The sequence below is a fragment of the Balaenoptera musculus genome, chromosome 3 (assembly GCF_009873245.2).
Source record: "Balaenoptera musculus isolate JJ_BM4_2016_0621 chromosome 3, mBalMus1.pri.v3, whole genome shotgun sequence".
In the NCBI taxonomy this organism is placed as follows: Eukaryota; Metazoa; Chordata; class Mammalia; order Artiodactyla; family Balaenopteridae; genus Balaenoptera; species Balaenoptera musculus.
Window position 1 is genome coordinate 63,909,081 of NC_045787.1, and position 24,742 is coordinate 63,933,822.

At 36.7% G+C, this 24,742-nt stretch overlaps 1 protein-coding gene across 3 annotated transcripts in view; it reads left to right on the forward strand.

The window, feature by feature from the left end:
• The window catches only part of ATG10 (autophagy related 10), a 231,388-nt gene that overhangs the window by 14,608 nt on the left and 192,038 nt on the right, over nt 1-24,742 (forward strand). For all 3 annotated transcript variants that reach the window (XM_036849389.1, XM_036849390.1, XM_036849388.1), the window contains exon 2: nt 218-337. In XM_036849389.1, the coding sequence (XP_036705284.1) occupies nt 230-337 (108 nt within the window). In that variant the 5' untranslated portion in view covers nt 218-229. The remainder of the gene's footprint in view (nt 1-217; nt 338-24,742) is intronic.

A 24,742-nucleotide genomic window follows, 5' to 3' on the forward strand; every position in this document is an offset into this window, starting at 1 on the left:
TCCCTGGGTTTTCATGTTGATCACATTTTCTTCCTGATTAAAAAAGGGGGATAGGGTGAGAAAGATGGAAACAAAACACTTTTTTTTTTTGGAGTGGCTCTGAGGTTAATTTCCAATGTACATCCCAAATTTCTGTTTGTTTAAAGAAATAAGTGAATTAGCTGAATTCTTTTCAGTATTCATTCCACAGCTGATGCTAATAGTTTTTATATTTCAGTTGTTACTTAGTATGGAAGAAGATGAGTTCTTTGGAGAGGAAACGTTCCAGCATTATTGTGCAGAATTCATTAAACATTCACAGAAGATAGGCGATGGCTGGGAATGGAGAACTTCAAAGGTAAGAAAATTTTATGTTCTATTTCAATGGGGTTTTTTTTTGTCCCCCCCCCCCAAAAACCTCAGTAATTGAAAGTAATGTATGAAAGCTAGTTTGATTTAGTAGAAGGCTTAAATTGAAGAATGTTTTAAAACAGATGTCCATTTTATTACTTCAGCTATATATACTCATTATAATTAAGCTAATGAAGTATTATCTACAAAAGGTCCTTAGTGAACTGCTTTAATTTAATAATAAGAGTGTGTTAGCATATTAATTATCTGAACGTAAACAGATGCTTCTGTGGTGCTGTCAAACCATTTGCTTACACTATTAATTTTCTTAGGAACTACTTTTGTCCAGAGAGTGGAAAAGGTAATCCAGAAACCAAACCATAGTCAAATAGTCACAAATTCTGAAATATTGAGGACTGTATTCACTGGGAATTTCTTAATAATATAAATACTTCCAAAACATTCTTTCTTTTGATTCTATTCAGTAGTAATAATGTAAAAGGTCTATGTACTCATTTATTTCCACACAAAACATTTAGTAAGGTTCTCTGCCAAAAGCTCTTTAGAGTTCCTTGAAATCCTGTTCTTAGAGAATAAGTAAGTTTTCTCTACTTGACATTTTATCTGATCCATGAAAAAGTGGTGAATCCTGATTCTCTGCCGATTAACTCTGTTTCCTATATGAAAATCTGAGAAAATGAGAACAGTTTGAGCTTATTCCTATGATTCAGATCTAGAGGCTAGGGAAATGCAGGCCTTGATCAGATCTAGATTGTCACTGGAAGGAGAAGCCATGATTCCTCTTGGGTCGTATATCAGCTAAGCTTTGACAGGGGAGCTCATGTGAGGGTTCAGAGGTATAGAGTCAATTTCTTGTGGTGGATTCTAGCCCCACTCTCTAAGCTAGTGATGGGACAGTTCATAAACTTTTAAGGGCATCTCTTGCTCTAGGATAACGTGACCTTACTAGCATCTTTATTAATTTGTTCCTGAGTATTTAATAATTTTGTTTGCTATTATGTTTGAATTTTTATTCATCTTATTTCTTCTATTGATTATTATTGACATATAAAAGAACTGCTAATTTTGTATATTAATTTTGTACCATTCAGTCATCTTAACTGAATTCTCCTGTTAATTTCATAATTTTTCAGTGATTTCTCTTGTGTCTTCTAGGTAGAGTGAGGTTATCTGCAAATGAGGAGTTTTTATTGCCTTCTTGTAATTTTCTCCCTACTATTTTATGAACTGAGTAGAAAAATGTTAATAGTAATAACAGCTATCTTTGTCTTCTTCCTGACTTTAATATTAATGCTTCTGATATGTAATGATTAAAATGTTGGCTGTTTATTCATTGAATGAGAATAGGTTTCTGACCCCTTTTGTCCTGTAATAATTTGTGTGATTATTCCTTGGGAACTTTCCCTTTTTACCAGGTTAAAAAAAAAAAAAAAGAATTTTTCTTTTATCTTAAGTTGGAGGCAGGATAATAGAGATTCCTGTTACCATTTCATGACCTAGCAGAGTTGGGGAGCAGAAAGGTAGGGAGGAAATTGGGTCTGTGTGTGTGTGTGTGTGTGTGTGTGTGTGTGTGTGTATGTGTGTGTGTTGGGGGACTCTGGGGAAGATCTCCAGGAGACAAATTATATGTCAGAAGTTTCTTCACTGAATTTGTTGAAACTAGTGCCATAAGAACCAGTTTCCAGGATTTGTTTTTATTCTGGCCTGGCCTCTACTTCACGGATGGGTATGGCTAAGTCTAGTTTCTTGTTTGCTGCCACTTTCTGCTGAGCTCCCTACCCTTTGGAGTAAGGATTGCACCTCTAATTAAGGACTGTTCTCTTTAATGTGGGGGTAAGCCTGTAGATAGTATCAAAACAAAACAAAACATTCATCAGAGAAAATCATTATAGCCTTAGGGTTAGGACTGCAAACTCAAAAGTCTGTGAAGAGCTGGTTGGGTAATGTAAGTGGGTCAAGCTGCCAGGGACAAGACAGAATGGACACTGAGTCTTGGGGCCTGTGGCTGACCAGAGTGCTTGGCCTGAGGCCAGGTTGGAAACATGGGCCCAGGGGTTTACCAGATCTTCCAAGAAAAGTAAAAAAGATTTGGGGGTAAAATCTAAATTTTTAAAGGTTGGCAACTAATTAAAAAAGATATTTTTTAAACACAGTGAGGAGCAAACCCAACATGCCAGTGATGTATAATATGTGGGCTCTGTGTGGCCAGTGGGTGACTTCTGGGACTGGGTGTCTGCGTGGTGTTGACTGTGGTTTCTCACCCAGCCCTGCCTCAGTGCATGCTGTTGATCTGAATTAGGAAAAGGGGCTCCAGCAAGGAGATCCCTCTCTTCTGTATTTTGGAATATTAGTATTTTTACCACTTAATTTCTGCAGTCCTATACCCAGTTTAAGAAGGAAATTGTGAATCAGTCACTTGGTTATTTCCTTTAACCTTCCATCTGTATTACATCTCAGGCTTTGTGGGACTGTTTGGAGACAATACTTAGAATATTCTTTTACTTTTTAGGCTCCAGAAATTAATTTTTATATTAAAAATAGTTGTATTGATGTATAATTGACAAACAATAAACTGCACATATTTAAAGTGTATAATTTGATAAGTTTTGACATATGTACGGACCTTGAACCTTCACTACAATCATGAGAGTGAACATATCCATCATCCCCAAAAGTTTCCTAATACAACTTTTTAATGCCTCTCTCTGCCCCTTTTTGCCCCTTATTTTTAAAAAAACCTTTGTTTATCCCTGTATGTAGAGGCTCCTTTAAAGAGTACATATATTGTCACTCATACCTTCAGGTTCGTTCATAAATCACTTTGGTACCACCCATTTTATTTTATTTTATTTTATTTAAAAAAAAATTTATCTATTTATTTATTTATTTATTATTTTTTTGGCTGTGTTGGGTCTTCGTTTCTGTGCTAGGGCTTTCTCTAGTTGCGGCAAGTGGGGGCCACTCCTCATTGCGGTGCGCGGCCCTCTCACTATCGCGGCCCCTCCCGTTGCGGGGCACAGGCTCCAGACGCGCAGGCTCAGTAGTTGTGGCTCACGGGCCTAGCTACTCCGCGTCATGTGGGATCTTCTCAGACCAGGGCTCGAACCCGTGTGCCCTGCATTAGCAGGCAGATTCTCAACCACTGCGCCACCAGGGAAGCCCCCCATTTTATTTTTTAATTTTAAAATAATTGTGACAATGTTTAGAGAATTGGTATAATTCAACTTTTTATATAAGGCAAAGCATCATTTTTCCTGCAGAGTTGATGAGAAAAGCAATGTGAATTAATGAAACATGTGAATAATTTCAAAATTTTAAAAGGAAGAAGTTTCTTAAAATAATCAAAATAGTCCTAATTTTTATATCTGGAGGTATGCAGATTAAGGAGAATGCTTCTAAATCAATATTTTTTCAGTGGGGCTTAATTCTGTTGGCATCTGGGCAGGACAGTTCTTCTTGTTCTCCTACCCCCATCATCTCCAAACCCTTCAGGAAGGCGGTACACTTTTGTTGAGAGCCATTGTTTAACATGATGGTCTGTCAAATATTAAAGATAGTGGTTAATAGCATGGGCTTCAGAGTTAGATAGACCTGAGTACAAATCCTGACTCTACCATTTACTAGCTGGATTTTAGACAAATTACTTAATGTCTCCAAACTTCATTTTCTTTATCTATAAAATAGGAATAATAATAATACTCACCTAACATGGCTATTGTATACGTTAAATGAGATTTGCATTCAAAAAGTTTAGCACAGTTTCTGGCACGTGGACAGTTATATTGTGGTTATAATTTTTAGTTGGTTGTTTGAAATTTTCAGCATCTTTTGTTATAGAAATAAAGCTATGAATGAAATTGTAGTTAGGTTTTCAGAAACCTTTATGAAAATCTATTAGCACCAAATATACCGTAATAATGGTCCGTAGTGTATTATTCTGAATTCTCTACAATAAGAAAGGGGAGCAGAAGATGGTAAATAACAATGAATGCAATTGTTTGAAACACATTATAGGGTTACGTTGTTTTATTGCACTTTGCTTTATTGCACTTTATGGATATTGCATGTTTTACAAATTGAAGTTTTGTGGCAACCCTGCCTCGAGCAAGTCTATTGGTGCCACTTTTCCAACAACATTTGCTCACTCGTGTCTCTGTGTCATATTTTGATAATTCTCACAGTATTTCAAACTTTTTCATTATTATATTTGTTATGGTGATCTGTGACCAGTGATCTTTGATGTTAGTATTGTGATTGTTTTGGGGTGCCAGGAATCCTGCCCATTAAGACAGCGAACTTGATACATGTGTGTGTTCTGACTGCTCCACTGACTGGCCATTGCCCCATCTCTGTCCCTCTCCTTGGGCCTCCCTATTTCCTGAGACACAACAATATTGAAATTAGGCCAATTAATAACCCTACAATGGCCTCTAAGTGCTCAAGTGAAAGTAAGCATTGCCTATCTTCACTTTGAATCAGAAACTGGAAATGATTAAGCTTAGTGAGGAAGGCATGTCAAAAGCTGAGATAGATCAAAACCTAGGCCTCTTGCACTAAACAGTTCGCCAAGTTGTGGATGCAAAGCAGAAGCTCTTGAAGGAAGTTAAGTGTGCTATTCCAGTGAATATGCAAACGATAAGAAAGTGAAACAGCCTTACTGCTGATAAGAAGAAAGTTTTAGTGGTTGGGATAGAAGATCAAACCAGGACAACTTCCCATAAGCCAAAGCCTAATCCAGAGGAAGGCCCTATCTCTTCAATTCCATGACGGCTGAGAAAGGTGAGGGAGTTGCAGAAGAAAAGTTTGAAGCTAGCAGAGTTTGGCTCATGAGGTTTCAGGAAAGAAACTATCTCCATAACATAGAAGTGTGAGGTGAAGCAGCAAGGGCTGAATGTAGAAGCTGCATCAAGTTATCCAGAAGATCTAGCTAAGATCATCAATTAAGGTGCCTACACTAAACAACAAATTTTCAGTGTAGAAAAAATAGCCTTCTATTGGAAGAAGATGCCATCTAGGAGTTTCACAGCTAGAGAGGAGAAGTCAATGCCTGGCTTCAAAACTTCAAAGACATAAAGGCTGACTATCTTGTTAGGGGCTAATACTTAGCTGGTGACTTTAAGTTGAAGCCAATGCTCATTTATAATTCTGAAAATTTTAGGGCCCTTTAGGTTATGCTAAATCTACTCTGCCTGTGTTCTATAAATGGAGCAAAAAAGCCTGGATGATAGCACATCTATTTATGTGGTTTACTGAATATATTAAGCCCACTGTTGAGACATACTGTTCAGAAAAAAAGATTCATTTCAAAATAGTACTGGTCATTGACAATGTACCTAGTCACCCAAGAGCTCTGATGGAGATGTACAACAAGATTAATATTGTTTTCATGCTTACTAACACAACATCTATTCTGCAGCCCATGGTTCGAGTAATTTCGACTTTCAAGTCACATTTTGTAAGAGATACATTTCATAAGGTTATAGCTGCCAAAGATAGTGATTCCTCAGTTGGATCTGGGCAAAGTCAATTGAAAGCCTCCTGGAAAGGACTCACCATTCTAGGTGCCATTAGGAACACTGTGATTCATGGGAAGAAGTCAAAATGTCAACATTAACAGGAGTTTGGAAGAAGTTGACCAATCCTCATGGATGACTTAGAGGGGTTCAAGACTTCAGTGGAGGAAGTCACTGCAGATGTAGTAGAAATAGCAAGAGAACTAGCATTAGAAGTGGAGCCTGAAGATGTGACTTACTTACTGCAATCTCATGATAAAACTTGAACAGATGAGGAGTTGCGTCTTATGGATGAGCAGAGAAAGTGGTTTCATGAGATAGAATCTACTCCTGGTGAAGATTCTGTGATGAAATGACAACAAAGGATTCAGAATATGACATAAACTTAGTTGATAAAGCAGAAGCAGGATTTGAGAGGACTGACTCCAGTTTAGAAAGAAATTCAAAATGGGTAAAATGCTATCAAACAGCATTGCATGCTACAGAGACATCGTTGGTGAAAGAAGTGGTCAGTCGATGTCTCAAACTTCATTGTTGTGTTATTATAAGAAATGGCCACAGCCATCCCAACCTTCAGCGACCACCACCCTGATGAGTCAGCAGCCATCAACATCGAGACAAGACTCTCCACCAGCAAAATGATTATGACTCACTGGAGACTCAGATGATGGTTAACATTTTTTAGCAATAAAGTATTTTTTGTTCATACAATGTGTTTTTAGACCTAATGCTATTGCACACTTAATATAGTGTATACATAACTTTTATATGCATTGGGAAACATAACTTAGTATAGTGTAAACATAACTTTTATATGCATTGGGAAACCAAAAAATTCATGTGACTCGCTGTATTGTGATATTTGTTTTATTGTGGAGGTCTGAAACCTAGCTCTTTGTATCTCCAATATATGTCTGTATATATCTTAAAAACCCATGGGCTCATAATGTTAGAGAAGGAGGGAGGGATGGGGTGGGTGGGGACAAAGAGAGAGAGAGAGAGAGACAGAGAGTGGAGCAGAAGAGACTCCAAACCTAACTCATTGAACACCATTGGGAGTATCTAGGACATGAACTCATCAACTCCTTGGTCTGAAAATTGTTAGTCAAAAGGAAAGAAATAAGCATTTATCCTGTCTTTCCTGTATGAATTATATCTCATAGTAACTAAATAGCCTAATTTGATAAGGAAAATTTTTTTTTCCCGTGAGAATTCCATCTAATAAATATAGAAAGGATGATAGAATTAGAAAGTTACCACTTTTCAATCCCTAATGAAATGAATTAGTCAACAATAATCAGTAGGTGAAAATATAAGGTGAAAAATTGATGTGAAATTTACAAAAGAGGGATTGATCTATCATTACCTGAACCTAGCAATCAATCTTATCATTACTAAAAATAGGATATCCAGATATTATATACTTTCTGAAGTTTTATAACCTGAATCACAGAGCACAGTCTATGGAATATTCTTGCCCCCAAAGATGAACCTGAATAGAACCAATTAAGGAAGACAAGTGATAGAGGACCAAGTTAATTGACACCACAGGAAGCAAATAGAAAAATCCAGAAATCTAAAGGACATTTGACCCAGTTTCCTTAAAAAGCTAATGGTAGGATAAAGAAGTGAGGAGGAGGACTACACTTCTAACTATTTAGAATTAAGGACCAGTTTTTTTTTTGTTTTGTTTTTAATATATCCTTGGGGCAGCAACCAGTAAGCTGTCCTGGTATGCAAAACTAGTGTGCAGCTCAGATCACGTGAGACTCAATCATAGGAGGGTGAGATTACCAGCCTCGTTCACTAGATGGGTCCACTGACCATGCACTTGGGTGTGTTGACAGTGTCAACTTGCTATGAAAGTTTCGAAGCCCTTACTTTCCTTTTCTGAATTTATCTTATTGACCCATAACAAAGAGTTTGCAGATTGAGAACAGTTTTGGGACTGGTAATTTACAATTAGTTCTTGAATTGGCACCAGTTCAGACCACGTTTTGAGTAGCACTACTCTAAATTAATAGAAATCAGGAGGCATAGCCTAATGTAGTGTGTGAACCTTCTTTGGACCCTGACTCAAATCAACTGTAAAAGGACCTTTTTTGAGACAGTTGGGGATATTTGATTACGGACTAAGGTATAAAATGTTACTAATGAGGTTAGCAAAGAAAAAAAACACACCAGGGATAGATGAAGCAAATGTGGCAAAATCATGACATATATTGAATATAAGTAATGTGTATATAGGTTTAATTTTGGTACTGTTCTCTCTACTTTTTTGTGTATTACATATATGCTTCCTTTTCTTCAGTGTCATCACAATTTATTCTTCACCCTAAACTTTATTCATCATTGCAAATGTTCTTAACCTTGTCTTAGATCAGAGCCCTTTGGGAATTTGTGCAGTTTTAAAACTTCAAAGCACTTGCCTTCTAAAATATTTTCTTTTGTTTTTGTGTTTTTACTCACTGGATATGAGTACATTAGTTCTGTGATTTCACCTTTTACAGGTTATTGATAAAATAATTTCCCATAGCTTTTCAACTATATTCTCTCACTTTTGTATAGCAGAAACAGGAAGAGAGACCATTCAGATACTGAAAACAAAATATTCTATTCTATTAATACTAATTTTGAGATTAAATTTTATACAATTAACACTAGATTATTTTGTATGTTATTCGTTCTTTTAAAAAAATTTAAATTGAAGTATAGTTGAGTCACTTTGATTTACAATGATATGCAGAAGAATTGTTTATTTTATTTTATTTTATTTATTTTGGCTGCATTGCACGGCATGCAGGCGGCATGAGGGACCTTACGAGACCAGGGATCAAACCCATGCCCTCTGCAGTGGAAGCACAGAGTCTTAACCACTGGAACGCCATGGAAGTCCTGTTATTCTTAAAGAAGAATTAAAAGGCCTCTGCTCCCCACCCCCCATTAATCCCTGTCTCTTCAGTTAAACCTACTTGATTATATTTTGAAATTTCATAGCAGCACACTAGAAATATTTTGATTATTTCCCTGACAGCTTAGGAACCCTTATTGAAAGGGCTTATTTCCTAATTTATATAGAGTAAAAATTTTAAATTTTATTTTATTCTTAGAAATTAAAACAATTTAAATTTCTTTTTGATTCCTGATTTTTAATTCCATTTTAATTCCTCCCTTTCAGTAGTCTTTCTCTCTGACTAATTCACACTGATTTTCTTAGAACCCTTCACCATTATCCTAATTACATCAAATTCATATTTTTAAAATAGATTCTAAAATATTTCCATATCTTACTTTATTCCATCTTTTAACACTATCTTGTTAGAAAACCCATCCTACCCTTCCCATCAATCCTGCTGCCGTGCTGAATTTCACACCTTGTTTATTTGCACAGATATCTTTATTTTTAATGTCTTACTCTGAAAAATTTTAAGCATACAAAAGCAAAGAGAATAGTATAATGAATTCCCATGTACCTATCACTTAGCTCCCACAATTATCAGCTCACAGCCATTGTGAGTAACAATATATGTATTGTGAGTAACAATATACTGTTTTAAAGCATATATCATGAAGTGACATGATATATCTCAATTCAATTAGGTTGGCTTTCTTTTTTCCCCTTCCCCCATATGTCTTAAAATTATGGGTTTTTCAAGTGCACTCTAAATTTATTTATCATTAACATTAAAATTAATGATCTCAGAAAAAAGACTCTAGAGACATAAAATATTATTTCTACAAATTTTTATTTTAAAAAGTATGGTAAAATACATATACATAACATAAAATTTATCATCTTAACCATTTTTAAGTGTATAGTTCAGTAGCCTTAAGTACATTCACATTGTTGTGCAACCAAGTTCCAGAACTGTTTTCATCTTGCAAAATCGAAACTCTATACCCCTTAAACACTAACTCCTCATTCCTCCCTTCCCCAGCCCCTGGCAACTACCCTTCTACTTTCTATGAATTTGACTACTCTAGGTAGTTCATATAAGGGGAATCATACAGTATTTATCTTTTTGTGACTGGCTTATTTCACTTAGCATGACATCTTCGAAGTTCACCCATTATTTCTACAAATTTTGACTTAGGGATTTATAAAGTAGAGAACTAAACAGAGAATTGGGGGTGAATTTCCGTTAGATGATGACATCTTGAATTACATAGCCTCATTCTGTTAAGAGATTTCATTTCTTTTATTTTGAAGCACAACATTATTAAAGAGAGTTAAAAATGCTTTCTATGTGTGTCTGGTGAGACTAATTTTTCATCATGTCTCCAATTTGCTGATACTGTATAAATCCTACTGGCTAGTTCTATCAGAAACATAATCAAATTAGAGAGTAAATAATAGAATTAATATCTTAAATACAGTTATTTTACTTTGCCTATGCATTCATTTTTGTGGTATTTATACATTGAATTGTTGGAAGTAAGGCTTTCTGTTTTAAAGGTGAAATATTAACTATCCTCATACTTTTTTTTTTTTTTTTTAAAAGCACTATTTTTTTTTTTTTAAATTTTTTATTTATTTATTTTTGCTGTGTTGGGTCTTCGTTGCTGTGCGAGGGCTTTCTCTAGTTGCGGCAAGTGGGGGCCACTCTTCATCGCGGTGCGCGGGCCTCTCACTATCGCGGCCTCTCTTGTTGCGGAGCACAGGCTCCAGACGCGCAGGCTCAGTAGTTGTGGCTCACGGGCCTAGCCGCTCCGCGGCATGTGGGATCTTCCCAGACCAGGGCTCGAACCCATGTCCCCTGCATTGGCAGGCAGATTCTCAACCACTGCGCCACCTGGGAAGCCCTATCCTCATACTTTTTGATCTCTATGTACACAATATCCTTAGATAGATTCTTTGCTAAAATTTAGTGACAATTTTAAGGTTTACGAAAAGAACAGACATTTCCCACAGGTTTCTTAAGTATAATATTGCTTTATGTGAGTAACAAATAAATACATTTGTTGGTTTGAAATACTTAATTTTGCTTAACTTTTATTCTTCTTCCTCCAGCTTACTAAAAACATTTTTTTAAAAAAAATTTATTTATTTATTTTTGCTGTGTTGGGTCTTCGTTTCTGTGCGAGGGCTTTCTCTAGTTCCGGCGAGTGGGGGCCACTCTTCATCGCAGTGCGTGGGCCTCTCACTATCGCGGCCTCTCTTGTTGTGGAGCACAGGCTCCAGACGCGCAGGCTCAGTAGTTGTGGCTCACGGGCCCAGTTGCTCCGTGGCATGTGGGATCTTCCCAGACCAGGGCTCGAACCCGTGTCCCCTGCATTGGCAGGCAGACTCTCAACCACTGCGCCACCAGGGAAGCCCCAAAAAACATTTTTTATATATCCCAGTATTAATCCTTTTTAGGGTGGCTGTGAGCATGTTATTGCTATTAGTTTTAGTGTAATGCTGTATTTGTTTAAGTCATCTACTGTGAGTTAATGAAATATCATTTCTGGCCCCAAATGTCACTAGATAAAGATTAAATATATTGCATTCACATAGTCTCTTGATTAGACTAAAGTAGAGTTTTTTTTAGTTTATCTTTGGAGATTAGGAGAAAAATGCACTTGGAGCGGCATGCTGTGTTTTTGTAACAAACATTGACTCATAGTTACACTAGGTTTTTCATTCATAATTTCTTGTGTGTTATGATATGATCTGTCACTTAAGCATATGCAAATCTTAAGCAATCACTTCAAGAAGAACAAGTTGTATTACTCGTGAATTAAATATTTTTGAATACCATTTTTAAAGACTATCAAGAGTATCAGAAAGGAAAGCTGTAATACTTTACAAATTTATCAATTGAACTTAAACAGTGATAGTAATTGTGCACATTTAACAATTAAAAGCACATTCTTGGCTAACAGTGATGTTTGGGTTCATTGGGCAGGCTGGCAGGCTCTATTTCAAAAAGCCTCCTAGGGAGTTAACACTGGTAAGTTTATCAAGCCCAGGATCTGACCCTCAGATTCAGATAGAATGGAATGGAGCTGTCTCTCAAAGAGGGATCCACATCAAGCAATGTCAAATTATATATATATATGTATACATATATCCTTTGACATTTGTATCCTGATATATATATATATATATATATATATATATATATCAGAATCTAATTTATTAATTTATAATGAATAGAATTGTCAAATGAACTGGAATGCTCCTGTCATTGTGATGATTCATTTTGTTTTGTAAGTGGGCAAATCACAATTGCGTGAACACAGAATGAGTACAAATTCTCATGTGTAGTTGTATGAACGAAATATTTAGTGGCATAATCTAAGAGTGGCATCATACATCTGGCTCTGCAGTAGGGATAGTCTTACCATTTGAGGCCAAGTTGTTTAAAGTATTGATATGTAGGGTAAGAAATCTCTTTCTTGAATAGTGTAGTGGGTAATGCTAATGTTTCCTCCACTGATCTCATTTTTTTTTTTTAAAGTTTTAATGACTGACCAGTCTCTTTTGGTTGCCATTTGATTATAGCCAAATCTTGCAGACTGGGGAGCTATTCTGTCTCTTCAGGGTAATTTGCCCATCTGCTCTGATCTATTATGAGTTAATTTCATGCTTGAACTCGAAAAATGCTTATTTCCAAAGCCTTGGATTGGGCCTCCAGTTACAGACAACATTACCCTGATCTTGAATGTTTGTAGAAATAGAAAAAAAAATCATAAAAGAATCACATTACCCTAATACAATTGTGGTTGTTTTGGTGAATTTCCTTCATGTGTAGGCTTTCATTTTTAGGTCCTCTTAAACACGTGTTGCTAAATTTCCCAAGTGGGATTTTAATGGTTGTTCTTTTAAATTTAAAATATTGGAGTGAAATTACATATCTAAAACATTATCTTCCCTTTTAGGAACAGAATAGGTGTTCACTTTAAAGATTGATTCTGCTGGGTATATTTTGTAACTGGTTACCTAAATGAACTGTCATACTACTTCTAGTGCTTTTAAAAATAATTATTTGGTGCTTTCCATGTCATCTGATATAGCAAAAATATGGTTTCTTTTCCAATATATGTGGTTTCATTTTGGTCATGTTGTTTTAGTGACAATTTCCAGAACTAATTGCATGCTATAGCAGCAATCACATGTATTCTTGCTTTACAGCATCCTTTTTTAGGCTCACAACACTTTGTAAGTATATGGGGCAGTCTTTTTTTCTTCATTTTGTGTCAAGATAACTTGAATAAACGAATAAACTTGGACACCGAGATAACAATTGACCTGCCCAAGTCTGAGCTACCACTGGAGCAAGGACCCAGGTCTTTGGACCACTACAGTCCCGAATTGCCATATACTACTTATCTTCTTCTAAATAATAGCCTTTGTACAAAGTTTAATCACATAAGTGATCTCACAGATTAGAGTTCGGTAACCTCAAGCTCTGAAAATTGAGCTCCTCATCTTTCAACCTCCTGTCAGTTGAATTCTTTGTTTTAGTAGATGGCTCTACCATCCTTCTGGCTCAGGCCGTAAACCTGAAGGCTTTTACATTCCTCTGTCTCCTCAATACCTAGACCTGATGGATCATTATATCAGTTTATTCCACCTTTAAAAATCTCTCACATTGGCTTACCTCTGCCTCCTCTGCCCTCCTTTCCCATTGCCACTGTCTTGGCTCAGGCCATTGTTTCTGCTTTCTGTTTCTGATCTCGCCCTCTGCCAACCTGACTTCCACCCTGACAAAGTGATCTTATAAAACGCATTTCCAATCCATTACTCCCTGGTTAAGATCCTTTAGTGATTCTCCGTTATTTCAGGATATAGTTTAGGGTCTTTAGCTAAGCATACACAGCTCATGCCTAAAACAGATGCACTATTTTGAGTCTGGCTTTGTTTACTCAACATTCATTTATGCATAACTTTATGGTCAGTGATTGGTCAGAGGTTATGCTTGGACACCTGAGCATGATGGATGGAGTAAGGCTTCTACCCTTCCCAAAGGATCTATATGTGGGTTGGGGAGCACATTCAAAGTTCAGGCAGGTTTCTACTCTGCCCTGCCTTCTAGTTTCTCCCATGTCCTCTGTTCATGTGAGCAGCTCCACCATCAGCCCAGGACTTGAGGACAGTATGGTTTTCTTGAGGCATGTGGGTGGAGGCAGCCAGGGTTGTTTGCAGAGTTCAAGCCCCTCTGTGGTCTCTCACTTCCAGGATCTACCTATTACCTTTATGGTTTTGTTGTCGGGAGGTTGCTTGTCCCAACTGGGATGGCTACCTCAGACTTGCTCCTGAGATTGCTACATTTGCTGGTGATGCTGCTGGACTGCATATTTTCATCTTTGGCTCCAGATCAATTGAGCCTCTCTGGCCTTGAAGCTGCCCTAGCCTACGGTCCAGGGAGAACCCTATCCCTGACCACCTGACCACAGGGGAGGGATGGCAGCAGCCCCAGGCAGGAGTGTCACAGAGTCCCACTGTTCTTACCCTAATTTCAACAGTGTTTCATGAATAAGTACTTCTTACTAAGTTATTTGACTTTGTTTGATTACCAGAATCCTGAAATGGTTTGTTTTTTTTTTTAACAATTTTGAACAGTTTCCAAGTTGTTTTTTGGAGATTTGAAGTCCTGCCTCCTGACGCCACAGGGTGATTTTAATTTGCATTTGCCTAAAAACTAGTTCATTTGAGCACCTTTTCATATGTTTATTAGTTTATTGTACCTTCCTTTGTGATTTGTTTGGTTAAGTCTTTTGCCCATAATCACTACATATTTTTTTGAGATTAAATTTAAGCAGATAGGTAACCCCACCCTCAAGTTTGGCTTAGAAGCCTGCCCCTTCTCTGTAGTTTCATATAATTGACGCACAATTTTGTATGGTGGTTATCTGTATACTTGCCTGATTCCCCACAGTAGTCTGAAAGTTCCTTGACTGCAGGAATTTTGTTTCTGCATCCTCACTTCTATATCCTTGGTGCTTAGTGTAGTAAGCACTCTATATGCATTTCTTTTTTTAAAAAAATTAATTAATTAATTAATTGATTAATTAATTTTTGGCTGCATTGGGTCTTTGTTGCTGCGCATGGACTTTCTCTAGTTGAGGCGAGCGGGGACTACTCTTCAGTGTGGTGCATGGACTTCTCATTGCAGTGGCTTCTCTTTGTTGTGGAACACAGGCAGTAGGCATGCGGGCTTCAGTAGTTGTGGCAGGCAGGCTCAGTAGTTGTGGCTCGCGGGCTCTGAGCACAGGCTCAGTAGTTGGGGTGCACGGGCTTAGTTGCTCGGCGGCATGTGGAATCTTCCCGGACCAGGGCTCGAACCTGTGTCCCCTGCATTGGCAGGCGGATTCTTAACCACTGCCCCACCAGGGAAGCCCTCTGCCAGGTTTTTTATTTGTGTAAATGCATCTCATTGTATTTCATTTCATTGTATAATATATTGTTTGAAATAAATGGGTCATTGACTAGTATTTAAAAACCTATTTGTTTTATAAGAATTTTCATTAAATAGTAAAATTCCTTTTTAGTAGAATGAATCATTGTGTCCAATGTTATTATGTAATGTTATCGGAGACCTCTAAATTTATTGCTGCTAAGCTCACTGGTAAATTCTTTGATCCTTTAGTAGTATTTGACAAGGATTGATCATTCTTTTCTCCTTGAAATACTTTTTTCGTTTGGTGTCCTTACTCTCTTGGTTTACCGCCTATATTACTTTTCACTCCTTTTCAGTCCTCTTTGCTGTTTTTTCTTTTTTCCATAACCTCATAATATTAGGGCACCCAGGCACACTGACTTTCTTGCTGTTCCTCAAATGCACCAGACAAACACTGCCTCCTGGGGGCCTCTGAATTGGCTGGGCCCTCTGTTTTTTAACCCTCTTCTTCCAGATATGACTAACTGCCCCCATCCCTCTGTCCCATCCCATGTGTTTCCTCACATGTCACCTTCTTTCTGAGGCTTCCCTGACCACCCTATTCAATATTTCAAACTACTTGGTCCACCTACCTACAGCCTCACTCCTGATTTCCCTTATCCTCTTCTACATTTTCTTTTTCTCATACTATTATTCACCTTCTAACATGCTCGGTAATTTACTTATTTATTATATTTATTGTTTAATGTCTCTCTTTCCCTGCTCAGGCTATGAGGACAGAGATCTTTATTTTGTTTGCTGATATGCCCAAAGTAACTAGACTATCACTGGGTATAAAGTAGGTACACAAACAGATATTTGCTGAATGAATGATTGAATATCTGATTTTCTGGAAAAAAGAAAAATCTACACTTTGTCTGAAGAATTTTATTAGACAAAAAGTTTTATTTGAAAAAATATGAGAAATTAAAAAAAAATGCCAATGTTCTTCTTTTAGCCCTTAATTGATGAATTAGGATCCATGAAAACACCATAAAATTTACATAAAAAGTTAATAAGTATCATTCAAATAACCTCTTCAGGGCAGTCTTTTTAATAAAACTGGCATTTCTGTAAAAATGGAATTTTTCTATAATGATATGCAGTATAGTAGAATTTAATGCATACTTTAGATTTTAAAATAACCGTATAACAGTGTGTTGAGTGGGACCTTTTTATCTTGCTCCTGCATTGCAGCTAAGGCCCCAAGCTGAGGACAAAAGACTTTTGAGTAACCGATTTTCTATATTTGGATTGCTATGAATAATCTAGTAGCCACTGGGGTCAGAAACCTGCCTGCAGAGACTGCTCAGAGGAACCATTCCTGAAGAACTGGGATCCCTCACCCCACCCCAATATGAGAACAGGACTCAGTGAGCAGAAGTGCAGAGTCGTACTGAGAAACGATTCCCTCCCTCACAAACCTCTTCGTTCTCCAAAGAACCACTTGTAAAGTATGGGGTACTTTACAGTTGGGAGAGGGGACATTTCATTGCCTAGTTGAGCATTGGCTTATCCATGGGCTTGCTGATCTGCCCTTTTCTGCTGGAGCAAGGCTAAAGGGAGTTGAGAGTAAGAGTGGGAAGCAGAGGACACTGTTCAATCTGTTTAATATGGTCACTTCAGAGAATAACTGTGCTGGACCTATTTTTCCATTGTCCAGCTCAAGCCAGGAGGTGTAAAGGGACCTCAGCAGTGGTAGAGGGTGGATGGTTACTGTCTAGATCAGATAAATGTCCCTGCAGGATATTCTGAAGAGCCCGTTTAATCACTCACGAGGGAGCCAGCAGTTGCATGCCTGCCACGTGCAGGAGCAGTCAGTGTCAGCCAGAGAAGCAACAGCAAGCAACAAGGAGAGGACTGTGACTGCAACCCGTTAAGCAAGGGGATGATTCTCCTTCCTGCTTCCAGGTCTCAAGCCACGGGCTCTGGAAGAAGTAGTGAGGGGCAGAAGGTTTCTCTGAGCAAGACAATGCTTCATTTCTCCATTCTAAGCAGCAGAGAGTGTGGGTTGAACTACAGGGAAAAAAGAACTTCAAATTGATTTTGAGTCTGAAATCTTCAAAATAACAAAAATAATATAAGATTGAGTCTTAATTTTCTGAAGGCTCAAGTTCTAAAAACTGAAAGCATCTAAAAAGTTATAGATTGGGACCAAGTTGTTTAAGGATCCCTAATATATCAGTTAGGAATTGCAGCATAATGAATCATTATAAAACTTGGTGGTTTAAAACAATAACCATTTATTATTTCTCAGAAACCTACAAATTGGCTGGACAGTTCTGCTGGTCTGTGGCAGGCTCAGTTGATCTCCATAGGGCTTACTTATATATCTACAATCCAGCCGAGTATTGGCTGGGAGCTGGCTAGTCTAAAAGGGCCTCATCTAAGAGGGGTGATTCAGCCTGCTTCCGTGTTCCAGCAGGCTAGCCTGAGCCTGTTCTCATAGCAGTGGTTAGGGTCCAAAGGAAGAAAGTAGAAACACTCAAGCACTCTTTCAGACCTTTACCTGAGCTTTTCTTGGGGGGCCAAGCTCAGAGTCAGTGTGGAAAGGTACTACCAAAGGACAAGATATAGGGAGGTATGAAAAATTGGGGTCACTAATGCAATCAATCTGCCACACCTATCAGGTAGGAAAGGAGATTCCACACAGGAAAGCTAAGAGCAGTTATTGGAAAAAATAAATCCATTTCATATTTCTGCTCTGAGGAGTAGACCCCTTAATCACGGGTTACAATTGATTTGGACTACATAGGCTCTTAAAACAGAGATGGTTTGTTCTATATATTCTTTCTAATATGAATTTACCCCAGAAGTCATTGTTTAAAGATCCTGGTGTTTTAATTTGGGGGTCACACTGAATTTGAATATATATAAGCTACATAATATATCAATAGATAGTATCTAAATTTTATGTATCAGGAGAAAGCTATATACAGAAAACATATGGAATTTGGAGATGAATGGCAGAAGATATAGCAAGGGAAGTTACAAGAGGCTGCCTCTGGGTAGGCTGACCAAAGTATGGGGAGGGGTAAGGAAGGGGCTGCTGATTTTTGTTATAACTGCATTCTAGTGCAGTTTGACCTTTTAAATTATGTACTACATTACTTTGATTAAAATCAGTAAAAATTTTTTTCTATAGAGGAAAGTCTATTTTCAAAGCACCATCACTGTGCTGTTATTTACATATAATACCTCATTTAATTTAATCCTTACAAAGTCTCTGTGAGTTAGCTGTTGTTATATCTACTTCAGATGAAGCATGTGGGACTAGAGAAATTAAGTGACTTGTCCAAGGTTACCTGGTCTTTATGTAAGAGGCAGGGTCAAGATTGGAACCAACGTGTGTCTGCTTTCAAAGACTGTGGACTTAACCCCCAACCTGTAGTTTAATATTGAATTCATCTACTTAGTTAGAAGCTGAAGTTTAATCTGCTCTATACCAGAGACCCATGCTATTTTGTAGCCAGCACAAAGGAACTGGAATATATGTATTTTTTTCCTGCTATCAAATTTTAGTTGCTTCTTAACAACAACTAGGCTTGAAATGGAAAAATAGCAGTTGAGTAAATTCTTCCAGTGGGAATATGATGAATATCCAGCATGTATAAATTTTCTCTGAGGAAAAACCAGTTATTTAATAATTTGAATATTATATTAGATGCTTAGATTTTAGATATTGGATTATAATAACACCTATATTTAGATTTTTCTTGAAAGGTGTATTTATAGTATAAGAAAAGCATTTATAATTAGGAGTTTGATTAAGATGAACTGTTCTGTTTTCATGAATTTTCCAAGTTATCAGTATCCAGCTATATTATCTTTAGGTGTTAAATTTGGTACAAACTTCATACACTAATTGCCCTTAACAGTTGCTGTAGATATTTATTGCAAAATGTCATTGAAAAGACAGATTTAATGTATTAGTTTAGTGCACATGGTGATTTAAAGATTAGAATATGTTAAATAAACTGTGTCAGAAATTATAAATAAACTAAAATGAGTAAAATTATCCTTAAATTGCTAGACAAGTCTTCACATTTAATGTTACGCTAATGAGTTTTGTACAGAGACTGTTTAGAATAAAATCCCTTTTTCATCAGATGTTGCACATATGCCTTCACTGTTTGTTTTTCTTCAAAGTAAAACTTAATGAAACAGCTAATAAAACCCAGTTTTACTCCTGATTCTCAAAAGAAGCAAGCCCTTGAAGTGCGCCCACTGTTTATTCTTTTGCACTGGTTTTTGCTACTTTTCAGCATGTAAATTTTCCAGTAATGGAAAACAGTCAAAGGCCATTAAACCATTTCTTCCAAGTCTTATAAACCCAACGTTTATTTCTTATTTGTAAAGCAGTTGCACAATGGAAACATGCTTTGCACACATACAGAGAAATTTGGTCTCAGATCTTCATGTTCACCTCCTGCTGACTTCAGGAGGGTATAGTGCATGTGCATTTAAATGGATCTTTATTATGTAAATAATCAAGAACCAGAATAGGGATTTTAACTACCCTAAAAAACTGAGAGGTTTCAAAATGAAAGGTGTATATGAGACACCTAGACTGTGTTACTCTCATAAAACTGAAAGTGTATTCAATTGGTGAATGGCTTATGAAAAAGGATCATCTTGCATGAATTACAAATCTATAGATGGCAGATGTGTGTATACCCCAAGTAGCTTTTTCACTAACCATAGCATATGGCATCCTCTATCATCCTGCTTCTTTATGGAGAGGATTGTTTGGTGATAGGATGGAGGTAGATATTTGGGTTGGGATGAGAGAGCAGTGCCACTCAGTGTGGTCCTAGATTGGCAGCAATGCAAGGAGATAAGTAAAGAAATTGAAAACAAGTACTTAGAAACTTGTTAGTAATTTGACAGAGTAATTTTATGTCTGTCAAATGTAGATTAAAAAAAGATACTGACAATGGGGGAGGCTATGCATGTGTGGAGGCAGGGGATATATGGGATATCTCTGTACCTTCCTATCAAATTTGCTGTGAACCTAAAACTACTCTAAAAAAAGTTCTTTTTTTTTTTTTTTTTAATTGGGGCTTGTATTTTGTATGTTTTGGATTTTTAAATGTAATTTTTATTTTTTTCTAGTAATCCATTTTTAGTGTTTTTCACAAAAGTATGTCTATGACAGATTGGAAATAAAAATCCTGATATTTCGCCACAGATGGCTTGAAAAGCATTTGGTCTAAGATGAGATTTTCAAATGTTGATTTATGTCCTTTTGCCCCATTACATAACATTAGATATTAAAATTTGAATAAAAAGGAAAGACCATCATTTATAATTCCCATACCCTAAGAGAACAGCTTGATGGTATTGAATGGTTAATGAGCTAAGGGCTGGATAGTAGAACCTGAAGTGGAGATATTCTGATTCCCATTAAGTGCAGGTCCATATGCTCTAGTGACCACTGAGTAAGAGTTGGTGTTGACATTTTCATAAGAAAATCTCATAAGAAAAGCCTGACTAGGATCTTGTGTCCAAATGGAAGTGGGCCATTGCCAAACAGATATTTTTTAAAATGAGGGTAGGTTTTAGGTGGAGGAAAGGAAAGAACAGAGAAAGCTGAATTACGTACTTTGCGGCACTTTTGAAGGATCAGGAATTTTGGACCACCATGGGACATTATGTGGGCCTTGACAACAAAGGGGGAGTAGAAATGGGAGAGCATCAATTCATTTACTTTTCAGTTTTACCTAGCGTATCTTAGTGCTACTAAAAATCATCACGAGGCATGCCTCTTTGGTATGCATTTTATTCATTGCTGATACCTGGACAAGCAATCAGAGTATAAAGCTGAGATTTATGTGTTATATAACCTCGAGTCATAAAAATGTTCATAAGTCATAGAAATAGAGGTTTACAGTTAGGAGGTCATATAATTCATCTTGTTCCGAATACCGCTTCTACTAAGGCTGCTTATGATGCATTAGTTTTTTTGTAGCCACTCTATGGGTTCTGCCCTTGAGGGTAGGGTGTGCCGGAAGGGAGATATCCTGGACGTAGCATGCAAGAAGCACAGGTCTCAAGCCCTGGTTGAGCTGGAATGAGACTTACCCAGAAGATTGTCCAAGAATATGCTGAGCTTGGGAGAGAGATAAGCTGATCCAGGAGAAAGCTGAAAGTTGACTACTGGATCAGAGCTTCCTAATTGCCATGCCATGCACATTGCTGTGCCACACTGCTGTGCCGTGAACAGGCTACAAGGGGCCTCAGGATACTACGGTCATAATTCATTAACAGTGTTTTGTACCATCATTCAGAAATTTATAGTAGTTGAAATGATATTTGAGTATTATTTGAATGGCTCCCTATGTAAACTAAATTCAGTAATTATTTTGGACCAAAAAGCTTTAGGTGTGGTACTTGTGGCCTGGAGGTCCTCTGTAGTATCCACGTCACATTGCACCTACCCTTGACATTAGACCTTGAATCATTCCAGTATGTCTGATTACACACTTGTGATATACTTGTCATTAGTAAGCTTTTTTTTTATTCTTAAAATTGTGATAAAATGTATACAACAAAAAATATATGTAAAACATAAAGTGTACCATTTTAAGCATTTAAATTAAAATATTTTAAAATTATGGGAAAAATACATAAGATTTACCATCTTAACCCATTTTTAAGTGGTTCAGTTCAGTAGTACAGTTTAGTAGTATTCACTACATTCATATTGTTATACAGCCATTACTAGCATCCTTCTCCAGAACTTTTTCATCTTAGTAAACTGAAACTCTTTACTCACAAAACAACTCCTTCCGCCCAGCCTAGGCAACCACCATTGCACTTTCTGTTTCTATGAACTTGACTGCTACCTCATATAAATGGAATCATATATTTGTCCTTTTGCAGCTGGTTTATTCTACTTAGCATAATGTCTTCAAGGTTCATTCATATTATAGAATGTGTCATAATTTCCTTCCTTCTTAAGGCTGAATAATATTCTATTGTATATATATTACATTTTATTTATTCATTCATCTTTTGATGGATATTTGGGTTGCTTTCATCTTTTAAAATTTTGGTTTTTAATGCATGTAAAATATTTGTATTTTAATTTCAATTTAATTTTGCTATCACCATCATCATTTTATAATTTTTCTGACAGAACTTATGTATGATTGTTTTTATTACTTTTATTATCATTTTCTGATACTAAGTGTTGCTAAATAAAACATTGAATTTTGTTGCTTTTTGACTTATTTACTTACTTATACTTAGTTTTTGCTTTTGGTGTTAACAATTAGCCAAAGTCATATTCTTGTTAGAATTTTGTAACGAATTATTGTTTTTGGAAATTATTTGTTTCTAAAAATCAAATAATCATTGAATGTAATTTAATTAACTTGATTAATTAAAAGGCTTTCTAGTTTCAGGAAATAAATTGTCAAAATATTTTAATCATATATCTACCAGTTTATGCATTATATATATTCTGTGAATATTTCAAATTTTTAATTTTTGCAGTGATAAATGACTATTTGTTTGAATTTTCATGAAATTTGTTTTTAAAACATTTTAATGAACACAGATTTCTCATTCCTGTAAACAGGTTTTATGTGGTTGTAAAAGCCTATTGGCCCTATTCTTCATATTTAACAAATATTTAAATTTTACAGATATTGTACTTACTTTTCAATCTTAATGGATAACTTTTTATTAGAACTGGAAAGCCATCAGTTTCACAAAGAAACACAGTATCGAAAAAAGTTGAAGTCACTAGTTAGGTAATGAAATGAGAATCATCTCAAACTTTGATGTATGTGCCTGTGACTTTTTTCCCCTTAGTCTAAATGCCTTCCTGGCAGGAGAAGTTATCAGATGAAGACACAGTACCAAGCAAACTGCACTGACACCTCACCCCCAACTATTTCAGTTTATTTAGATTAAGCTAAATAAACCAGTTACATGGTCACATCATTAAAAACTGAAACCAAACTGCCTCCCACAAGGATGGAAGCCCTCATTTTACCAGCCAGGCTAGAAACTTAGGCCAGTAAAGCAAAAGAGATGGAGAAGGTGGCACTCTCAAATAATACTTGTAAATGTATTGATGATGTGTCAGATGGCATAAAGACAAAATTAATCCAGATTATTATTAAATCAAACAAGCTTTTATTTCAGATTGGTGAATCTGCACATGTTAGAAACTGCCAAATTCCGGCACAGTTAGAATTCCTAAAGAGAAACGCTAGGAGGAATATTGGTTCTCTGTAAAGAAGTACGAAAACAAATTACCAGGGATGAAATATTGAAGGTGGTAAATTCATACTTTGAAATAAATAAGGTATTATGGAAACATGCTTGAATTTGTATTACTGGTAGAGTGACTGCAGTGACAGGATGGCATAACGGCTACACATCAAGAGTCATGAAAACACTGAGATTCAAATAATACGATGTTTTATTCCCAGAGAAACTCTGTTGTGTAAAAGTTTGCCTGTATATGAGTTTCACATAGCCTCATATATCAAAATGGAGAATCTAATGTAACTGAAGCTGCTTCACTCACATTTGTTTTTGGCTTCACGTGAAGAAATGGGATTGGAATACAACTTTCCACTGAAGGGCAGAGGATGTCCAACAAAGAGTTTTGTCAAAGGTTTATGAAAGAATTAGAAGTTGTTTTGGTAAGCAATTCTTACTTTGAAGATTTGTTAAAAGGTAGTTACTTGGCTTTAAAAAATAGCTTAGGGCTTCCCTGGTGGCTCAGTGGTTAAGAATCTGCCTACCAATGCAGGGGACAAGGGTTCGAGCCCTGGGCTGAGAAGACCCCACATGCCGCGGAGCAACTAAGCCCATGCGCCACAACTACTGAGCCTGTGCTCTAGAGCCCTCGAGCCACAACTACTGAAGCCCGCACGCCTAGAGCCCATGCTCCACAGCAAGGGAAGCCACCACAATGAGAAGCTTGCACACCACAATGAAGAGTAGCCCCAGCTCGCCACAACTAGAGAAAACCCACGAGCAGCAACGAAGACCCAACGCAGCCAAAATAAATAAATAAATAAATTTATTAAAAAAAAAAAAAAGCTTAGAGAATTCCTTGGTGGTCCAGTGGTTAGGACTCTGTACTCTCACTAGCCATGCGGCGTAGCAAAAAAAAAAAAAAAAAAGCTTAATTAGCTGAATGAATGAACCTAATTAATAGAAAATTGCCAGGACCTCATGATACTGTATTTACATGTACTGACAAAATTTATGGATTCAAGTGAAAAATTCAGCCTTGGAAATAAGGAGTTAAAAAAGATTCACTTGTGGTATTTAGTCTGTGTCACCGTTTGAATAGTAAAGAATGATTATTAAGACAAGTAGAGCAACATCTTGTATACTTAAGGAAAAGCTGCTTCACTGGTTAAAGCAGCTTTTCAGTTGTATTTACAATTTATTCATACTATCATAAGAAATTTTCACATTTCATTTGTTGATGAAAGTAAAGGAAGATCTATTTGTTTTACTGAATGATGGCACTTTTGAAGT